The sequence below is a fragment of the Chelonia mydas genome, chromosome 9 (assembly GCF_015237465.2).
Source record: "Chelonia mydas isolate rCheMyd1 chromosome 9, rCheMyd1.pri.v2, whole genome shotgun sequence".
Classification (NCBI taxonomy): Eukaryota; Metazoa; Chordata; order Testudines; family Cheloniidae; genus Chelonia; species Chelonia mydas.
The window spans coordinates 52,363,375-52,382,981 of NC_057855.1; the positions used below are offsets into that span (position 1 = coordinate 52,363,375).

Sequence of the window (19,607 nt, forward strand, 5' to 3'; positions counted from 1 at the left end):
GAGTCCCATTTTAAGGAGTGAAATTTCCAGGCTTTTTACTAGCAATACCACCTCCAGAGGGTAAATCAACTGCTGCTCTCTTATTGAGTCTGCAACCAGACAGAATGAGCTAAACAAGCAGAGATGTGAATTTCCTTCATTCATCTCGCTGAGTGTGAACTTACAAGCCAAATTTGGGAGTCACTTAACTGCTAAATGACTCCTCAGGCACATCCAAACAAGTGTTTGCGCACTGGTGCGGCTAGATGTACTAGGCACCTTCCATTTATTTGAATGGGCTTTACATAGGGAACGACTTCTTTCCTGCTGCAGCAAAGTGGTAAAGTAATAACTTGGGACTGACAAACCTAGAATTCTGCCTCCAAGAACACATTATAGACAAAAGAAACTCCCTCTGTGCAACCCCTCCCCTCCACACACACACGTAACATAGCCAATGCCAGGACTGTGGGCATGAGAAGAAATGTATCTAGTTCTGAAATACGACTTCCAATCTTTTCTCTGAGTTTCACACATTAATTACTTACATTGTTAAGCCATTCAAAAGCAGGAATGGGTTGTTTGTACACAACTATAGTGATTCAGTTTTTGACATCTAGTTCTCTCCCTGCCCCCTTTTCTAACTGGGGAAAGGAAATTTCTATTTCCCAACTGTTTTTCCTCTATAGACTTTCCCCCTCTTTCTTTCTGTCCATTCACAGACAACCCCAAAGCTGTACCTTGGAAAAAGTTCAGAGACCACCAGTTAAGTCTTCAACTTGCTGATAGGCTTGGCAATTCAAACTGGCTGCTATCACGGTCTATTCCATTCTATTCGGGTTCTTACGATGCCCTTATGTCCACAGTATCTCAGCACTATCTAGTTGAGCATTAAGCAATGAGACTAACATCTGTCAGATGTGATTTGTTCTCTTTCTCATCCTCTACCCAGGTAGGAGAATTGTGTATGCAGCATACAATTGTGTTTTGGTGGGGTTGTCAGGGTTTTTTTTTTTTTTTTTTTTTTTTGAAGAGGTCTGTGCGACTCTGGGTTTATATTAAAGAAAGCAGGTTGGACATGTGTGCCTAGCACTTCAATGGGAAGATGGTGAGGTTTGGGATGGTCTTTAGTTCCTGGGAGTCTCAGACTGGCCCCTGAGAAAACTGTTTCTCTTGCACAAACTGCAGACTTCCGACAACTTAGTACATTTTAGAGCTGGTTGAAAAACATGATAAAAAAAATGAACATTTGTATTCTCCATAAATAAATAAAATGCCCCAGAAATATCTTCCCTCGGAATGTTGCTGCTACTTCATTTTAGTGTCACTAATTTTACTTTCCTGTGCATTGTACAGGTGGGGAGTAACCCAGGCTGAAAGGATGTTTTGCTCTGAGAAATCTCTGCATTAGTGACCAGTATATTCCACCCTTTATGCTAAGCCCCATCTTTCTCTCCCTCCCTATTATTCAGAACTACCACCCACAGCGACATCTAGTGGTAGCAGCAAGTCAAATAGATTTTCTGTAAATTTACATGTTTTTCAATGCCACATTCTACCAGTGCCTACTGACTAAAGAGAGGGGGGAAAGTCTACCAAATTCCCTCTCACCAGGAAGTAAAATGTATTTTCAGTGCAGTAGCTGCAAGAGCCAGAGTACTTATAGGTCTCAAACTTGTGGAGGAGGCATCAGGGATTTATAGTTAGACTCTTGAATCTGCTCAGAGCTTAAAGGCAAGCTGATAAAAACATGGCATGTACTACAATGTGATGACAGGAGACAGCAGGAGCCAGTGGCTGTGGCACTGAACCAGGGATTGGGAGTCCTGGGTTCTATCCCCAGCTCTGCCACTGGTCTGATGGGTGACCTTGAGCAAGTCACCTCCCTTTTCTGTGCCTCAGTTTCTCCACCTGTGGATAATGTAACAGGGATAATGAAATCAACCTCCTTTCTCAAGTCCTTTGAAATCTACTGATGAAAAGCGCTGTATAAGAGCAAGCTACCATCATAATCTCTGGGTCTCACTTTCCTCAACTGTACAACGGAAGGGAATGATGCTTACCCAATTTTATCAAGCACTTGGCAGCCTAGGTGTGGAAGGCGATATAAGCACTACTACTATTGCTACCACACAGCCCACCACCAGGACACTAGGTCGTCTAAATTGCTATTCCACATTCCATACCCCCAACACACTAGACTCCACCTTCTGCAACATCTCAGAGAGGTGACGGTTCTCCAGCCTCAGGGTTTCCAAATGAACCAGAATCACCTGAGAAGACAGGATGAACACAAATAACTAATCAAAGACCTACATGCTATCTTTTCCCACTTTTAGCTCAAATGCTAATGTAGCTTAGGAAGAAAGTTCTGAGTTGTAGTCCCCACTAAGTTTGCAATGGCACCTGTACAACTTATTTAGTATACACAGTTCAAGCCATCCTATTTTCACATTGGTTTGTAGGATTTTATTGCCCGAGTCTAATTAATGTAAGAGATCTCAAATTGAATTCACAGAATCATAGAAATGAAGGACTGGAAGGGACCTTGAAAAGTCATCAAGTCCAGCCACCTGCACTGAGGCAGGACCAAGTAAATCTTGACCAGGTGTTTGTCCAGCCTGTTCTTAAAAATCTCCAATAATGAGGATGTTATAACTTCCCTTGAAAACCTATTCCAGAGCTTAATTACTCTAATAGTTAGAAAGTTATTCATAATATCTAACCTAAATCTCCCTTGCTGCAGATTAAGCCTATTACTTCTCATCCTACCCTCAGAGGATATGGAGAACAATCAATCACATTCTCTTTATAAAAGCCCTTAACGTATTAAGGCTGTTAATCAGGTCCCACTCAGTCTTCTTTTCTCAAGAATAAACATGCCCAGTTTTGTTGACTTTTCCTCGATAGTCCAGATTTTCTAAACCTTTTATCACATTTGTTGCTCTCCTCTGGACTCTCTCCAATTTGTCCACATGTTTCCTAAAGTTTGGTGCCCTGAACTGGACACAGTTACTCTAGCTAAGGCCTCACCAATACAAGCAGAGTGTTGGATCATATTAAAGAAGTTCTGTATTAAAATCACAAATGAGTTTGATTCCCCATAGTTTAAATTCCAGGGTATTACTAATTAAGAGGTCTCTTGGTTTTTGGTACTGTTTCTCTCCCTCTGTGTGTGAAACTTGCAAGCTGCTAATTGTGTTAGTACATTCTAAGACAGAGTCTGTTCTCAAAGCAATTCACACAGAGAGAGACTCAAAGCAATACTCTAACAACAGAAACAGCACCCAGAGACTCCCCGCCCTTTTGTTGTATTAACAATTGTGATTAAAATAGAGATAGAGGATGCATGTGGATGGATGCTTGGTGTGGATAATAACTGAATGATCAGGGAGGTGCCAGCCTAAGAATCCAGTGTCCATGGGCTGAAGAAGGCGTCAAGTGGAAATAACCAGAGGACCCCCGGAGGGCAGACTGGAATCCACCCAACAGCCTCAAGAATGGGAGAACCAAAGAACAAGATAACATCTAGCAGCACGGAGCCGTCAGGAATGTGCTATCTGCTGATTGATTCAGCAATAGCATGATGAAGCAATTCCCATAGACTGGCATAGGAAGAAATTCCTATAAAAATAGACTCTAAAAAGTGAGAACTTTGGGGTCTGATTCTGCAAACCAACTTCCAGGAGCATCAGATGAGCATCTGACAAGGCCCTGCTCCCTCCTCATGTCCAGGCCACCTGGCCAGTGGCTTGGCATGAGCAACTCTAAGGCTGGTAACTATGATAACAACCTTGCAGAACCTGTGTGTGTGTGTTTGTATGAATGAATGTGTGAATAAATATGAGACTGAATGGAATGTTATAGCTATAACTAACTGCTTACTATGATTCTTTCTGTATTCACAATAAATGTGGTATTTTGCCTTTTTCCCTTTAATAAGATCCTGCTGGTTTTTATTTTATTGGTATAACAAGAGCGGGACAATTACCTGCCATGTCTTACATTATGACACTCCTGTTAATACACCCCAGAATGACATTAGTCTCTTTTGCAACTGCATCACACTATTGACTCATTCAGTTTGTGATCCCCTATAATCCCCTGATCCTTTTCAGCAGTATTACCACCTAGTCAGTTATTCCACTTTATAGTAATATCATCTGGACCACAATTCCCTGGTTTGTTTATGAAAATATCATGTGGAACTGTTTCAAAAGCCTTACGAAAATCAAGAGGTATCACTTCTACTGCTTCCTCTCTATCCGTCAGGCTAATAACCCAGTCAAAGAAGGAAATTAGGTTGGTTTGGCATGATTTGTTCTTGATAAATCCATGCTGACTATTCCTTATAACCCTGTTATCCTCCAGGTGCTTGCAAACTGATTGTTTAATTATTTGTTCCAGTATCTTGCAAGGTATCAAAGTTCACTGGGTCCTCTTTGTTCCCCCTTTTAAAGATAGGTACTATGTTTGCCCTTCTCCAGTCCTCTGGGATCTCACCTGTCCTTCAGGAGTTATCAAAAGGGAATTTCTAACTGTTCTGAGATTGCTTCAGCTAGCTCCCTAAGTACCCTAGGATGAATTTAATCAGGCCCTGCCAACTTGAATACATCTACCTTATCTAAATATTCTTTAACCTGTTCTCTCCCTATTTTGGCTTGTGTTCCTTCCCCCTTGTTAACATTAATTGCGCTGAATATCTGAAGCAAAATAGTCATTAAACACCTCAACTTTCTTGATGTTGCTTCTTAGCTCTCCTTCCCCTCTAAGTAAAGGACCTAGTTTCCTTCATCTTTATCTTGCTCCTCATGTATTTATAGAGCCTCTTCTTATTGCCTATTATGTCCTTTGCAAGGTGTAACTCATTCTGTGCTTTAGCCTTTCTGATTTTGTCCCTCCTTGCTTGTGATTTTCTTTTGTGCTTCTCCTAAGCAATTCATCCATGTTTCCACTTTTTGTGGGATTCTTTGTTGATTTTCAGGTCATTACAGAGCTCCTGATGGAGCCATATTGGCCTCTTAATATTCTTCCTATCTTTCCTTCGCACTAAGATAATTTGCATGGAGACCAAAATAGGGATGGTTACTAAGAGGGGCTCTAGTTTGGATGGGATCATGAAGCCTTCCTCTGGTAATCCTCATTTGCTCATAATCTCCAGATCTACCTCAATGAACAGACTGACTTTCCAGAGACAGCAGCACCATTCTGCTCTTGTTTTAAGAGTCTCTAAATTGAGCTGAAAGCTGCTGCTACTTTGGTACCACATGGAACTATGAGTTGGTTCACCTTGATCAAGTAGAGATTGTCAAGAGTTCCTCTTTGCTCAAGGAAAGCTTCTCTACCCCTTTCCTTCCACACAGCTGACAGCCTAGGATAATGCCAGAGCTCCATAGGCAGCTACAATAGGATCCTCCTCACCCAAACCATACTCAGAAATTCTTTTCCACACCCCTTTTAGAAGGAAAGACAAGTAATGGCTACAAGTTTGGTTAGGAAAGCAAGAGGCTGTGGGGGACACAACAAGGTTAGACAGCTTCCCTGGGAGGCTCTCCAGTCCCTTGCTTTGATCATGCCAGTCTCTGGATCCCAAGGCTAAAAACACAAGAGGGAAGGAAAGCATTAGCTTAGCTGAAATACAGGACTCTGTGCTGCAACCCTCAGGGCCCCAAGGGCCGTGGAGACAGAGAAAGAGCCTTCAGTCATTTTTACCCTGTGCTCCACAGCTTTCCTCTCTGCTTTTTCAATCTCCATTCTCATTCGTTGCTCCATGTCAGAAGTGGACCCGCTGGACGAGGCGATAGCAATGTCACGCTGGTGCAGCACCTGCGTCAACTGGGAGATCTCCTTTTTCATCCCTTCTAGCTCACTGCTATGAGTTTGTTCAGCCTGAGACAGCTGCTCCTTCAGCTGGAGAGAGATATGCATGAACCACCCATGGATTTTTAAAAGACAAACAGCGAGAAAGCAGATGTGCTGACACATGAGTTATGTATAATTTTAGCACTGGCTGGTGCAGAGCTCTATGCAAGCTTCCTCGGAATCTTCTGTTAACATACTTCAATCCTGACTTATAACAAACTAACTATCTCATCCCTTTGGTGGTCTTCTGCTTCCCCAGTTAGCCGTTGGGGTAAGAAGTGGGTTGTGAATAAGTACCCACTGCAGAGCTTAAGCCCATCAAAAGGGCTGAACACCCACACCCCTCATTGATAGCAGCTGTGAACACTTAAACCTTCTGAAAATCAGCCCACAGATCTCAACCTATCTGTAGTAGAGATGTAAATATCCGTTTAAAAAGTTAACCATTTAAACAATTAAAATTATGTCATGTAATCAGCCCCGGGGCTGGGGGTTAATGGTTAGGATCAGTTAACCGGTAAGACTAATGCTTACCAGTTAACCGTTCAGTATTTTACATCCCTAATCTGACCTATTTCTACAGCACCACAGAGTCTGTCTATCTAGATACCACACAGCACTCATCACTGTAGTATCTCATGGCCTCCCAAGTACTTAAAAATAGAAATAATAGGACCACCACTTTCTCTTTCCTCTTCCCCAGCCTGTGGAGCTGTTTGTGTGTGTAAGTAAATAGGCATGTCTAGGATGAGGTGTCTGTGTATGTGAAGAGCTACATAGAAGAAATGAGATTTCCAGTACAGTCTGAAAGGGGTGTGGTGACGATCCCTTATTTCTTGGTGGGAACAAAGTCTGTAGGCTAGCTCCTGCTCCTGGGAAAGTTCTGTCTGTCACACTGACAAGCCTAACCCCAGTGGCGTACTGTTTCACCATCCCAGCAGGATGTTGCTGTTAAGGTCATAGTTGCCGGGGGGCGGGGAGGGATCTCTCAGGTTGCTAGGACCAATCCCATGGAGGGATAACCCAAATATGAGCGGTGTATTCCATGGGGAGCCAGTGCCAAGGGCAGAGCACTAGGGTGATGTGTTCACTGCAGACGGCTGCTGTGTTCTGTGCTAGCATATGGCTGCGTGCCTAGATATCTAGACGGATACAAACTCACTCATTACACTTATTACCCTAAAACATGTTCAGATCCAGATCTCAAGAAGTGAAATGGGAAGCACATTATACCACTGGGCCTGCTAGATATCACCTCCTCATCTCAATTCCTTCTACTTTTGCGAATCTGCTGTCATAACCAGGGTCAGAATCACTCTAAACATACCCCCTCTCAGGAAGGAATCTACAACCCCACATATATGGACAGGATATACGACAGTTAGCCTCGCACTAATGTCAAAAAACAGCCACAGTTCTCTGGGTGTTACTTTCTGGACAGAACTATACCACATTTTCCTACCTACAGTAAAATGGAAAAAAAGGTTACCTACCTCTCGTAACTGGTGTTGCTCATGTCCTTTCCAATAGGTGCGCACGCACCACGTGCACGATCATCAGAAGGTTTTTCCCCTAGCGGTACCCATCGGGTCGGCTATGGAGATCCCTGGATTGGCGCCTTCATGGCGGTGTATATAGCTCCCTGCCAACCCGCCACCTGCTCAGTTCCTTCTTGCTGGAATACTTGGACAGAGGGGAGGCACGTGGGATTTGGAATGAACATGAGCAACACATCTCAAAGAACAAACACTTACGAGAGGTAGGTAACCATTTTTTCTTCTTCGAGTGATTGCTCATGTGCATTCCAATAGGTGACCTCCAAGCAGTTTCCCTGGAGGAGAAGTTCTTCCTGAGTTCACTTGGTTGCTGGATGCAGGACTGCCCTGCCAAAGGCTGCATCGTCCCTCGCCTGTTAGGTGATGGCGTAATGCAACGTGAAGATGTGGATGGAAGACCATATTGCTGCCCTGCATGTATCCTGGATAGGGACCTGTGCCAGGAATGCTGCGGATGAAGCCTGTGCTCTTGTGGAGTGCGCCGTCAGCGAAGGGGCTGGAATCTTAGCCAGGTCGTAGCTGTATCAGGACGTGATCCACGATGAAATGCACTGGGACGAGATTGGAAGCCCCTTCATTCTCTCTGCGATTGCAATAAAGAGCCGTGGTGACTTATGAAATGCCTCTGTGCCCTCAGTGTAGAATGCTAGGGCACGACTGACATCCAGGGAATGGAGCATTTGCTCTCTGTTACTGGCATGGGGCTTAGGGAAGAACACAGGTAAAAATGTCCTGGTTCACATGAAACTGGGAGACTATCTTTGGTAGAAACATGGGGTGAGGGCGTAACAGTATCTTGTCTTTATAAAAGACTGTATAGGGAGGCTTGGAAGTCAGCGCTCTGAGCTCGGAGACCCTTCTAGCCAAGGTTATGGCCACCTTCCAGGAAAGGTAGGACATAGGGCAGGTCACCATGGGCTCGAAAGGGGGCCTCATGAGTGCGGACAGGACCAGGTTGAGGTCCCACTGGGGAACGGGCCGTCGCACCTGGGGATAAAGTCTGTCCAAGTCTTTGAGAAACTGGTCCACCATGGGATTGCTGAAGACTGACCTACCTGCTGCTCCCAGGTGGAAGCAGAAATGGCAGCCAGGTGTACCCTGAGAGATTACATTGCCAACCCCTGCTGCTTGAGGTATAGTAGGTAGTCCAAAACAAGGGGAATTGGCGCTTGCTGTGGAGGGCTGCCCCTCTGCAGAGACCAGATACGTGGCATGCGTGGAGGGTTTCCTACTTCCCAGCAGGTCTTCCCTCACTGGGTCCAAACACTGAAGCTCAAGCAGATTCAACCATGGCGTTTCCACACCGTGTGGTGGAGGGACTCCAGGTTCGAGTGTTGCAGGCGGCCATGGTCCTGTGTAATGAGGGTCAGGCGCACGGGAAGGGCTTGTGGTCTGTCCACTGAGAGGTTCAACAGCATGGTGAACCAGTGCTGGTGGGGTCACGCTGGCACTATGAGAATCAAGGAAGCCCCTTCCTGGCGAGTCTTGAGGAGGACTTTGTGCATGAGAGGGAAGAGCGGGAACGCGTACAGCAGGTGACTCGTCTACGAAAGGTGAAAGGCGTAAGACGTCCGTGATAGATCCTGGGCTGTGGTTCAGAAACTAGCAGAACCGCTGGCACTTCCTGTTGCTCTGCGTCGTGAACAGTTTATGTGGGGAAAGCCCCATCTCTGGAAAATCGTATGCACGATGTCCAGCCTGAGGGACCATTCGTGATTGTGAAACGCCCGGCTGAGGCGATCGGCCAGCTCGTTTTGTACAGGACGACGTATGCCCCAACAGTTTCATGCAATTTCTGGCCATCATTGTGGGGAAATCGGTGAAGATTTTCAATAATGTCCCTGAGTCCTTGAAAGTGCAGCTCGGGCAGGAATGCCCTGACCTGCATGGAGTCCAAGAGAGCTCCTATGAATTCTATTCTCTGCATCAGGACTAGTGTAGATTTGGGCACATTCAATATGAGGCCCAGCCTGAGGAAGGTGGCCCGAGACAGAGATACATGCTTCACAGCCTGTGCTTGCAACTTGGCCTTCATGAGCCAGTCGTCCGCCACACACTTCATGAATACCCGGGAGGGGCACCGAAAGACCAAATGGGAGCACCCTGAACTAGTAGTGCTGGCCACTGACCATAAAGTAAAGAAACCGTCTGTGGGCCGGAATAATGGAAATATGAAAGTACGTATCTTTCAAGTCAAGGGTGGCATACCAGTCCCCCGGATCCAGGGAAGGAATGATGGAGGCCAGAGAGACCATGCGAAACTTTATTTTCCTCATGAATTTGTTACGGTCTCGCAGAGCCAAAACAGATCAGAGCCCACCCTTGGCCTTGGGGATGGAGAAATAGCGGGAATAGTCCCAAACTACTGAGGAACCTCCTCTATTGCCCAAGAGTGAGGGGTGATTGCACTTCTTGCAGGAGTAGTTCGTGAGAAGGGTCCCTGTAGAGGGACAAGGAAGGGGGGGGTGGGAGGGAATAGAATTGGACAAAATATCCCACGTCCACCGTGCTTAGAACCCAGTGATCTGATGTGATCTGAGACCAAGCACAGTAGAAGTGAGCACTAGTAAATTCACGAAGAGGGGGTAAGGATCCGAGCTCGGTACTGGTGCTCCATCCTCGGGGATCTTCAAAAGTTTGGCTTTGGGCCTGAGGGGCTGTTTGGAAGAACCCTGGCCTGGGTCTGAGGAGGACTGTGACGGGCATCTCCTATGATTCCTGCCCCTGTCTCCAGCACGAGTCTCGCCTCGGGGGCCCAGAATAGAAGAGGGATGGGGGCTGAGACTTAAATGGCTTTCTTTGGGATGCAGGGGTCTGGATTCCCAAAGACTTTAGAGTCGCCCACGAGCCCTTAAGACTGTGCAAGCAAGAGTCCGTATTTTGGACAAACAAGCCTGCATAGTCAAAGGACAGGTCCTGGATGGTGTTCTGGACCTCCGGTGGTATCCCGGACACCTGCTGCCACGCGCTGTGTCTCATTGTAATAGTGGAGGCCATAGTCTGAGCCGCCAAGTCTGCCACGTCTAATGCAGCCTGGATGGAGGATCTTGGGACCACTCTGCCCTCTTCGAGAAGCACATCAAACTCCTTGTGCGAGAAAGCCGGGAGCAACTCCTGAAACTTTGTTAAAGTGCTCCAGGAACTGAAAGCATAGTGGCTGAGTACCACTTGCTGGTTGGCCACTCGAAGCTGGAGCCCCACAGTCAAGTAGACCTTTCAGCCGAAAAAGTCCAGCTGCTTAGCATCCCGTGACTTTGAACCGGCACCTGGCTGCCCCATCGCTCCTTATGGTTTGCCACTTTGACCACTAGAGTCCCTGGGTTGGTGGGTGGGTGAAAAGGTGTTCATACCCTTTCTGCGGCACAAAATAACGTCTCCCCACCCCTTTAGCAGTGGGTGGTATAGGGGCCAGACTCTGCCAGAGCACCCTAGTAGCATTCTGGATAGTTCTTATCAAGGACACGGCCACCCTAGATGGACCCTCCAGGGCAAGGATGTCCACCATCGGGTCCGACTCCTCTGTGACCTCCTGCACCTGGAGGTTTAGGTTTAGGGCCACCCTCCTAAGAAGGTCCTGGTATCCCCTGGTGTCCATCGCTGGCAGGGTGGTGGTGCTGCCTGCCACCGCCTCGTCTGGCGAGGAGGAGGAGGAGGTCCATGGGACCAGGTCTTCCTGCCCTTCTGGCTCCCTAGAGGCTGGGTCAGGTGTGTCAGTCCCCCCGTGACTGGAGGTGGCTCCAGTACAACTGGTGGTACTGGTTCGGGTGCTACTCCTAAGTGTGACAGCCCAGAGTCCTTGTCTCATGCAGGATCCTCCGGAGCCCTGGGTGCGTGGCGAGACACAGACATTGCTGAGGATGGGGCACAGGGTGCAGACGTCATCAATGCAGCCCTGGAGCCCTGAGTCTGATGATTGGCCCTTTTGGACTCTTTGGGCCTCTGTACTGAGCCCTGCCACTGGGGTGGCCAGGATACCACTGGTGCCGACGAGTCCACAACTCTGCAGTGCCAGGACCATGAGTGGTACTGGCTGCGTCAGGAGACAGAAAACTCAGCCTCCGACTTGGAAGAGTACTCTGAGCCCGACCACAAGGAGACGGAGCCTGATGGTGCTGGGGAGCGGTACCGGGGTAATGGGTAGAGGTGCTGTAACATCATGGGCTTGCTGTGATGATGAACACGGGCCAGTGCCACCATCACTGCCATGAAGGGTGCCGGAAATGGTGCCACATGGGGCACCATCATAGATGCCACAGACGGTGCCGTTGTCAGTGCCGCTGACAGTGCCTGAACTTGAGCCGGCATCTGCAGTGGTGCCGTCGCTCATATCTGCGGGGCCGGGGACTGCGCCGTCATGGCAATAAGGTCCCACACTGCCTTGTAGGCATCCAGTGTGGAGGGAAGGTCGAGCTCTTCAGGAGGATTTGGAGGAATCCACCAGCACTGAACTCGACGGACCTCTGATCGGGGCCAGAATCAATGGTGCCAGGTCTTGAGGGCCAAGCCGTGGGTGTCCTGCCACAGGATGCACCCCGCTGGAATCCCCTTGCGGCTTCTTACCAGGGGGAACGACCCCTGTCCGCCTTCTTTTTCTTATGAGGCACTGGGGACTGTAAGCGGTGAAGAGGTCTTTCCTCAGTGCACTGAGGCCGGGGCGCTGCACACGGATGATGCCGGTGCCATTTCCAGTACTGGCTGAGGGCAGAGGGCCAACTCCATCAGGAAGAGCTTTAAATGATAGTCCTGCTCTCTCTTAGTCCTGGGTCTAAAGCTCCTGCAAATTGGGCACTTGTCTGTCTGATGACCTTCTCCTAGGCACTTAAGACAAGCAGTGTGTGGATCACCTCTGGGCATAGGTTTCGTACACCTCTCGCATGCCTTAAACTCCTGTGACTGAGGCATGCCCCGGTGCCTGGGGAAAACCTGGGTGCGGGGGGAGCCCCTCAAAGTAAGCTTAACTACTATACAACTATTGATTAATTATTTACAAATAAGAAAAGGGAACCACTAGGTAGCCATTTCCGAATGCAAGAGACTGAGCTGCTACAACGACCATCACTGGCGGTAAGACCGACCTGAGCAGGCAGCGGATCGGCAGGGACCTATATACACCGCCATGAAGGCGCCACTCCAGGGGTCTCCACAGCTGACCTGACAGGTACCGCTAGGGGAAAACCCTTCTGACGATCATGCACACAGTGCGTGCACACACCTATTGGAATGCAATGATCAATCACTCGAAGAAGAACTGCTATGTCAGTGAGGCCCTTCCATTGCTTATTTCCTTCGGCCATCCACTGCCACTTTTAAAAGCACAGACCAAGACTACGCTCTTCCACTCAAGGTAAAAAAAAAAAAAAAAGACATAAGGGAAAGTTGCATGTGGGATCCTCAGTTCTCTCCCACCCCTTCATTCTGAGCAACCATTTCCCCCGCAACATACTCTGTTCCTTCATCCCTTTCTTTGCTTTGCTAATACAGAGCACACAGAGTTGTTGTGAGCAACTGTGCTAGCTAGTCCTCAAACCTTTCTCCCACTCTAAGACTCAGGGATCTTACCTTTTTAATCTCAGCCTTGGCCAGGCAGTGTTGTTCTTCTGTCACCCGCAGCTCTTTGCACTTCTCTGTCAGCTCCTTGCTCAGCTGTATACACCTGGCATTTATGGCTCCCAGGCTGGGGGCAGAAACAAACAAACAAATCACAATTTAAAAACACCCCCCATGAGCCACAATGCAGGTTATCTCAGGAAACCAGCATTCACACATCTGTCCTCTCTACCAAAGTCATTTTGACAGACCAAGACTGCTGCAATCTTTTCTGATTAGATACAGCCATTTCTCTTTTCCTTAGCAAAGGAAAGTTACCAACTTCCCTTGTAAACCTGGGATCTTCTCTACAGATCCATCAGTGGAGAAATTCCATCACAGTTTTTACTCAGAACAGGAAAGATGAGATGTAGCTCTCAGCAGCTGACTGGCTATTTAGTTTAACAAAGATTTCCCTCTCCACTACAAAGGAAAATGACATGTCTAAGCATACTAAAGAAAATATTTTTTAAAACCTAAAAAGGTATATTTAACAAACAAACAAACTAACCCTAACATCCCACTGTGGTAAGATTTTAGACTCAGATTTCTATGGACTCTTAAAATACTAGTGGTTTGGACGATTTTACTGTGGTTAACAGCGCTGGTGAATAAGACATTATACGTGCCATATTGTCTGTGTGTGACTGAATTTTGAAGTTGTCCTCTACCTGCCCTCAAGACGAGCCACCTCTGACTGTAGGTTCTTTTCATTCTTCTGCGCAAGATCCAATTGCAGCAGTACGTGCTCCAGCTCTGGGAACTCCTGTGACAGCCGTTTCTCACGCAGGTGTTCTTCCAGTGACCTATGCACAAACACAGGACCATCCCAGAAGGCCTTAGTCTCTTGACACACCTCATCCCCTGTGTATTGATATAAGAACTGTGATATTTTCTATTCTCTGACAACACAAGGCAGTCCAATAAAAGACATTACCTCACCCATCTCGTCTCTACTCTAGCTCTACAAAATCCACCAAAATGTAATGCTATAATGTGGCATCTGTGGATATTCTGGATGCCCCAAGCATCTCATCCTGATGACAGGCCCATGTTTGAATTCAGTCAGATTATGACAGGCCGCCACCAAATTAGTAAAAAACCAACACAACTGGGCAATTTCAATCCCACTGGCAGATGCTCAGTAATCCCTGCTGCAGGGAAAGGCATAGCTGCTAGATCTCCTGTGTATACTTCAGTGTCTCTCTCCACCAGTATCAAGGCAGAAAGCGGCTGATGCCTTTGCCACAATCATTATAACCTTGCTGAAGCCTTGATCCTATGCCCTTAAAGTTAATGGGACCTTTGCACTGACTTCAATGAGCACATTTAGTGGCCAAAGGATGTTTTCTCTCTCCACTACTCACCTGAAATGCACGAAAAGGGAATCAAACACAATGCATTGACTCAGGAAACCTACCAGAGAGGCAAGGCTGAACCCCTCTGTATTTACAATACTTCTTCACTGTTTGGATGCCGACTGCTTTTGAAGCAAATGAAGAATGGGCACCCTGACCTTACAGTGTCCCCCTACAGCATACTAACAGCCATGAACTCAGACTCCAAGCATACAGAAAGAGCTCCACAGGCTCAGAGAGTCACTTAAGGTCACAGATCTACATTGAGTGGGGTGATGGCCAACCACATTTAGATGCCAAGGATCAGACCTGGTAAGGAGCTCCTTGCTGTGCAGGGTTTCAGTTACGCTGGCCAGCTCCTTATGTAACTGCTCCTGATGCATCTTTGAGCTCTTAATGAAATCCTCCTGGGACTGCAGAGTGACTCTCAGCTCCAACTTCTCCTCTTGTAATACCTACAAGAGAGGAAATGGAAGTTACTGTTGCAGGAATGGACAGAATCAGTTTAGTATAGTTGGGCTGGAAATGAATTGTATTTTCAGATGCCAAAAGAAGCATTAGATGGGTAATGGGCTCACAATGCCACATGGGTACAAAGCTGGCCTCACGGCCAGCTTGGAGCCTCACACAAAGGCACTGATGGAAGGGTGGGAGATCTCCAGGGTGACTGTACCTCCCAGGTGATAATCTCATCTTGAGATGGTAAGGGAATGCACTGAACTACCCCCAGCACCCTCCATGGACAGTTCTCACTGTTACTTCTCACAAACCTCCAGCATTTTCTTAGAATGCCCCAGCTCCTCTTGGACTCTTTGGTGATCCTCCAGAATCTTCTGATTGGCTCCAGTCAAGTCATCCACTCTCATGTTAAGCCTCTCCACCTCCAGCTCATTGGCACAGATGGTATCATTGGCTCGCTCCAGCTTGCTGGTTAAATGCTGGATTTCCGATTGGCTGGCCAGTTGCACAGATTCCAGCACCTGCTTCCGATTGGTGAGCTGAGTCTGCTGACAGAGGTTGTTGCTGTGTTATAGCTAAATTACATATAAAGAGAGGTGAAATAAACAGATTCGAAGCTTCATGAAGGCTCCACACCGATACTTCTCGATGCAACATGCCATTTTCTCTGAAAGCAGTGCTGCCCTTCAGGGAACAACAGGAGGCGCTGCGTCAGGATTGTACATAGGTGAGGCCTTTGAGGTGGGGAGAAGAAAGGAATTGACGGGATCCTTATGATTCCAAAAGAGGTTCTGAGGGCATCTGAAGCAGACAACCCACACTGCCCAAGAGATTGAACAAACAGTAAAGCGGCCTAAATTCCCTGTCCATCAACCCAGGGGTTAGATCTAGCCAGAGGACAAAGTGGAAGCAGATTTGGAAATACCATATATGAACTACAAAGCCAGGCAAATCTGTTAATCCCACATGGAGACAGGGAGCAACTCCTGACAGATGGAAAAGGAATCAAATAGAAATTAGAAACTGGAGTGACGGCAACAGCCAGTCATGTTCTGTTTCATGCAGTGAATCTCCGGTACTAGAAGCTTGCTAGAACACTCACTTTCTTGAGATTTGAAGGTTTTATTGTTTTAAATGTAAATTAGAGAAAGGAATAGAATAGAATAGAATACTTACATTAAACATATCACTGACAAACAATACCTTCCCTATTATTTGCAGACTGACATAATTTAACAAATGAGTAATGTCATATGCCTCTAAGAACATTCACTTTCTGAACACCTTTTTTATGTAGCGCCCAATATACGCAGTGTTGTCATTACCCTTGCAATCAATACACAAACCTGGATCACAAGGAGCAATTGCTATGAAAGTAAAAGCATGTGGTTGCCCGAGATGGCCCAAGAAACCAACATGCCAGACTGGCTGAATTCATGGACAGTTTCTGCAATAAATGGAAAGCCTGAAAGTAAAAGTTAAGACCCACAAAGGAAAGGCCTAGCCGTAATGTCCTCTGGTGCCATGTAGGAGACCCAGTTTTGCTTGCCAGCCTTTAGTTTATTAGGCTGGCAGGGATGGAGGGAAGGCACTCCTCACTGGGCAAGAGAAAGCCAAGGTCTACTCCAGAGTAACCTACACAGTTACAGTGACAAAAGGGAATCCAGTAATTCTTAGCTGGAAAAATGGCACCCGACTAATGGGTTGGGTGGGAGCAAGAGTGTGCATGGGATCTGCAGATCTCATCCAACCCTGTGTCAGAAAAAAACAAAAACAGAAAATGCTGTCAGGATGTGTTTATGACAGGTTTTATTTTTTTAGGTTGAGATTTCCAACGCAGTCGTGAGGATTTAGGCTTCTATCACATTTGCCAATAAAGGTGAGCTTAAGTCCCCGAGACTGCTTTGGAAATCGCAACGTAAATGTCCCATTTTTCTGCTACACTGTGATCTAACACACTGGCCAGTGCTCCAAGGACACGTCTCTCCTTGGAAGACTGAAATAGCAAGGAGAGAGACAGCAGCGGTGAGACCTTCTGCTCAAAGGCCCACTCGGCATTTGTGGATCTGCTAGTGTTGGCCCCTCATAAAGCACCATTAGTGCCAACTCCAATCCTGTCAATGCAAACTGCAAAACTCCTCCTTGCCAGAGCTTCCACTCAACAGCAATTCAGGTGCCCATTAAGTGAAAAGCTCCCAACAAGAGCTTATCATCAGCATTTGCTGTAATTGTGTCAGTGTAAGCATCTTCACAGCTGGGGTCTCGGTCAGCTCATCAGACTGCTGCAGCAGCACTAGCTCCGGGAATGGATTAACTTTTCAGGAACAACAGCACCATTCTGCTCCTGTTTTAAGAGCCTCAAAAACAGAGCTAGAAACTGCTGTTACTTTGCTACCGTGTGGCAAGTGCCTTTTGTACAACAAGACTATTTTCAAAGAGCAACTTCTGTATAGCTGCAACTACACAGCTGAGGATTGGCAGGTACATAGCTTTGAACATGATGTGACAAAAGTTATTTTAAAGTGTCATGTCCTGTAATCTCCCCCCACTCCCAGAAACCATCATCTTACTATCTTCCCCCTCCTAATATTTATGAGTGAGATTGAGTGTACGGGAGCCATGGGGAAGGTTTAGCCAGCCTCCATTAACAGACTTCAGATCTTTCACTGCTTGTACTGTATAGATGAGTTTACTCCATTAGGACCGATAAAGTCATTTCAGTTGCGATCTGAAGTGGATTCACACTTGAGGGATTTCATTAGCTCGTCACTGCAAACAAACAACTTTCAGCGCACATTAATTGTACCTGAATGAGCTCAGATTGCTCTGTCAAAGCCTTCCTCTGGGCCTCCAGTGACGCCACCTGTTGCTGGTAAAGCAACCGCTGCTTCTCCCAGTCTAGAGATTTCTGACGGAATTCCTGCAAGGATGATTGGGATGACCTGGAGTTTACCACCCATTTGGTTGTCAAGATCATCCCCTCCCAACTCTCACTAACATTCTCTCTCCTGCCACTGTATACTCGTGAGCCTTCCTCCACAGCAGGGAAACCATTAGCCAGTCATTTAATGCACTGACTCAGCATTAAAAAGTCCCTCACACTGTGCTGTGGCATTGCTCTCTCCGAGTTAAAACCTTCATGTCAATTACTGCTACTTACAGATGTTGAGTGCTGATTCATGACCAGCTCTACAGATTTGCTGTCAGAGCATTAACAATTCTACTTCCCTGTAACTTTACAAGAAAAGGTTGCTACTGAACTAAGTTTGCAAGTATGAAGTAACAATAATTCTTAACCCAGAAATCAGACACTGCCTCATAGAGGTGTTTTGGGGAGATTCGTTACCAACTTCTAAGTGGTGCTATCAAAGATGAGAGAATATGGCTGGTCTCATCATGGTAGTAAGATTAAAGACAAGCTGGACTTGGAAAACACTCATGCAGAGAATTTCCTCCAAACCCTGTAGTAACAACCCCATCGTGCTTGAATTTTCTACCTTTACATACTGTCTTGTCCTTAAAACATCCACTCACCTTTGATTTAATCCATGATAACAATAATATCATTTATTAACTGTATTAAAATAGCAGCAGGCCCCAAAAGAGATTGGGCACCATTGTGCTAAGTGAGGTACAAATATGTTTACCAGTAATCATATGTTTCTTTTTACATTTTCAAACAGTTCTCCCCTACTCTCCACACACACACCTGTGACAGCTTGCCCCGCTCTTTTATAAAATCCTGGTGGACACAATATTCATGAACTCACATGTGATCCCAATTAAATTGGGCAGCATCATGGAGAGGACCAGTGCAGAAATGGCCTTTGCTACACAAGAGCACAAGGACAGCGAATGCAGGGGTGAGTGGACTGAGTGGACTGAGTATTTGCACTCACAGTCCACTTGCTTATTAAACATTCAGAGTTGCTACTGAACCTGAAACAAGTCAGTTTGGTTTGTATGAACAATGGCCATGGCTTCTATTATCCACACACCTCTATCTTCTTAGTCAATCTGCTCACTTCGGACCGGTCGTCCCCGTGGCTCTTGGGACCCTCCCTAGCTTCTTTCAGTTGTTTCTTCTGCAGCTTCTCATAGCTTCTCTTCAGCCTGCCTAGCTGCAAGGAAGTCAGTGCAATTTTTGATAATGCTGGTCAAGGTCACAGTGCATTAAATTAATGAAGCATTCTGAAGGAAGGGACATAAAGTCATTTTATAGAGATACTCCCTCAAACCAAGACCATCCGGCTGGCAGAAGAAGATTTCTACCTGTATAATAAACAAAAAGTACTATATGTACGCCATAATGTATCAAAATATGCTGGATTGTGCCACAGTGGTTTGCCGCTGGGTGGATCAGCAGCAGCAGAAATTGAACCTGGGTCTTATGGACTTAAGGCAGGAGCCCCTACTGCCCGAGCTAAATACCCAGCTCTGTCAGCCAAGGCTGTACCAGGCTCATAAACTTCTGTCTGTGGCCCACCCAGCACCAGAGGGAGACAAAGTACCTTGCTGAGCAGATATGGGTTACAGAAACATGGAGTGACAGCACCCAAAGAAAAACAGAACGCTGTGAGGCTTGACTACGAACCTATCAAGAATGTAGGTGAAAGACATTTATGAAATTCCAGTGTATGCGATACAACAGCCACTCATCTTGTCATACTGGTTGCTTAGCTAGGTCATAAATTTCCCCACTGACTGGAGAAAGATAAGAAAGAACGTCACCCGTGTCTACTGCTAGAATTCTAATTTTATTAAAAAACTTGAATAATAAATACTTTGCATTTAAATAGCATCTTTG

The 19,607-nt window shown here is 46.4% G+C and overlaps 1 protein-coding gene across 27 annotated transcripts in view; it reads right to left on the reverse strand.

The window, feature by feature from the left end:
• CEP63 (centrosomal protein 63) overlaps nucleotides 1-19,607 on the reverse strand; it is a 46,469-nt gene that overhangs the window by 4,933 nt on the left and 21,929 nt on the right. For 11 of the 27 annotated variants that reach the window (XM_027819348.3, XM_027819347.3, XM_037908293.2 and 8 more), the window contains exons 5-12: nucleotides 18,799-18,921; nucleotides 17,607-17,720; nucleotides 15,112-15,348; nucleotides 14,651-14,796; nucleotides 13,655-13,789; nucleotides 12,957-13,071; nucleotides 5,692-5,889; nucleotides 2,166-2,252 (exon numbers count right to left, since the gene is read on the reverse strand). In XM_027819348.3, coding sequence (XP_027675149.1) covers nucleotides 2,166-2,252; nucleotides 5,692-5,889; nucleotides 12,957-13,071; nucleotides 13,655-13,789; nucleotides 14,651-14,796; nucleotides 15,112-15,348; nucleotides 17,607-17,720; nucleotides 18,799-18,921 — 1,155 coding nt within the window. The remainder of the gene's footprint in view (nucleotides 1-2,165; nucleotides 2,253-5,691; nucleotides 5,890-12,956; nucleotides 13,072-13,654; nucleotides 13,790-14,650; nucleotides 14,797-15,111; nucleotides 15,349-17,606; nucleotides 17,721-18,798; nucleotides 18,922-19,607) is intronic. The other 16 variants (XM_043523082.1, XM_043523079.1, XM_043523081.1 and 13 more) reach the window with 10 other exon arrangements.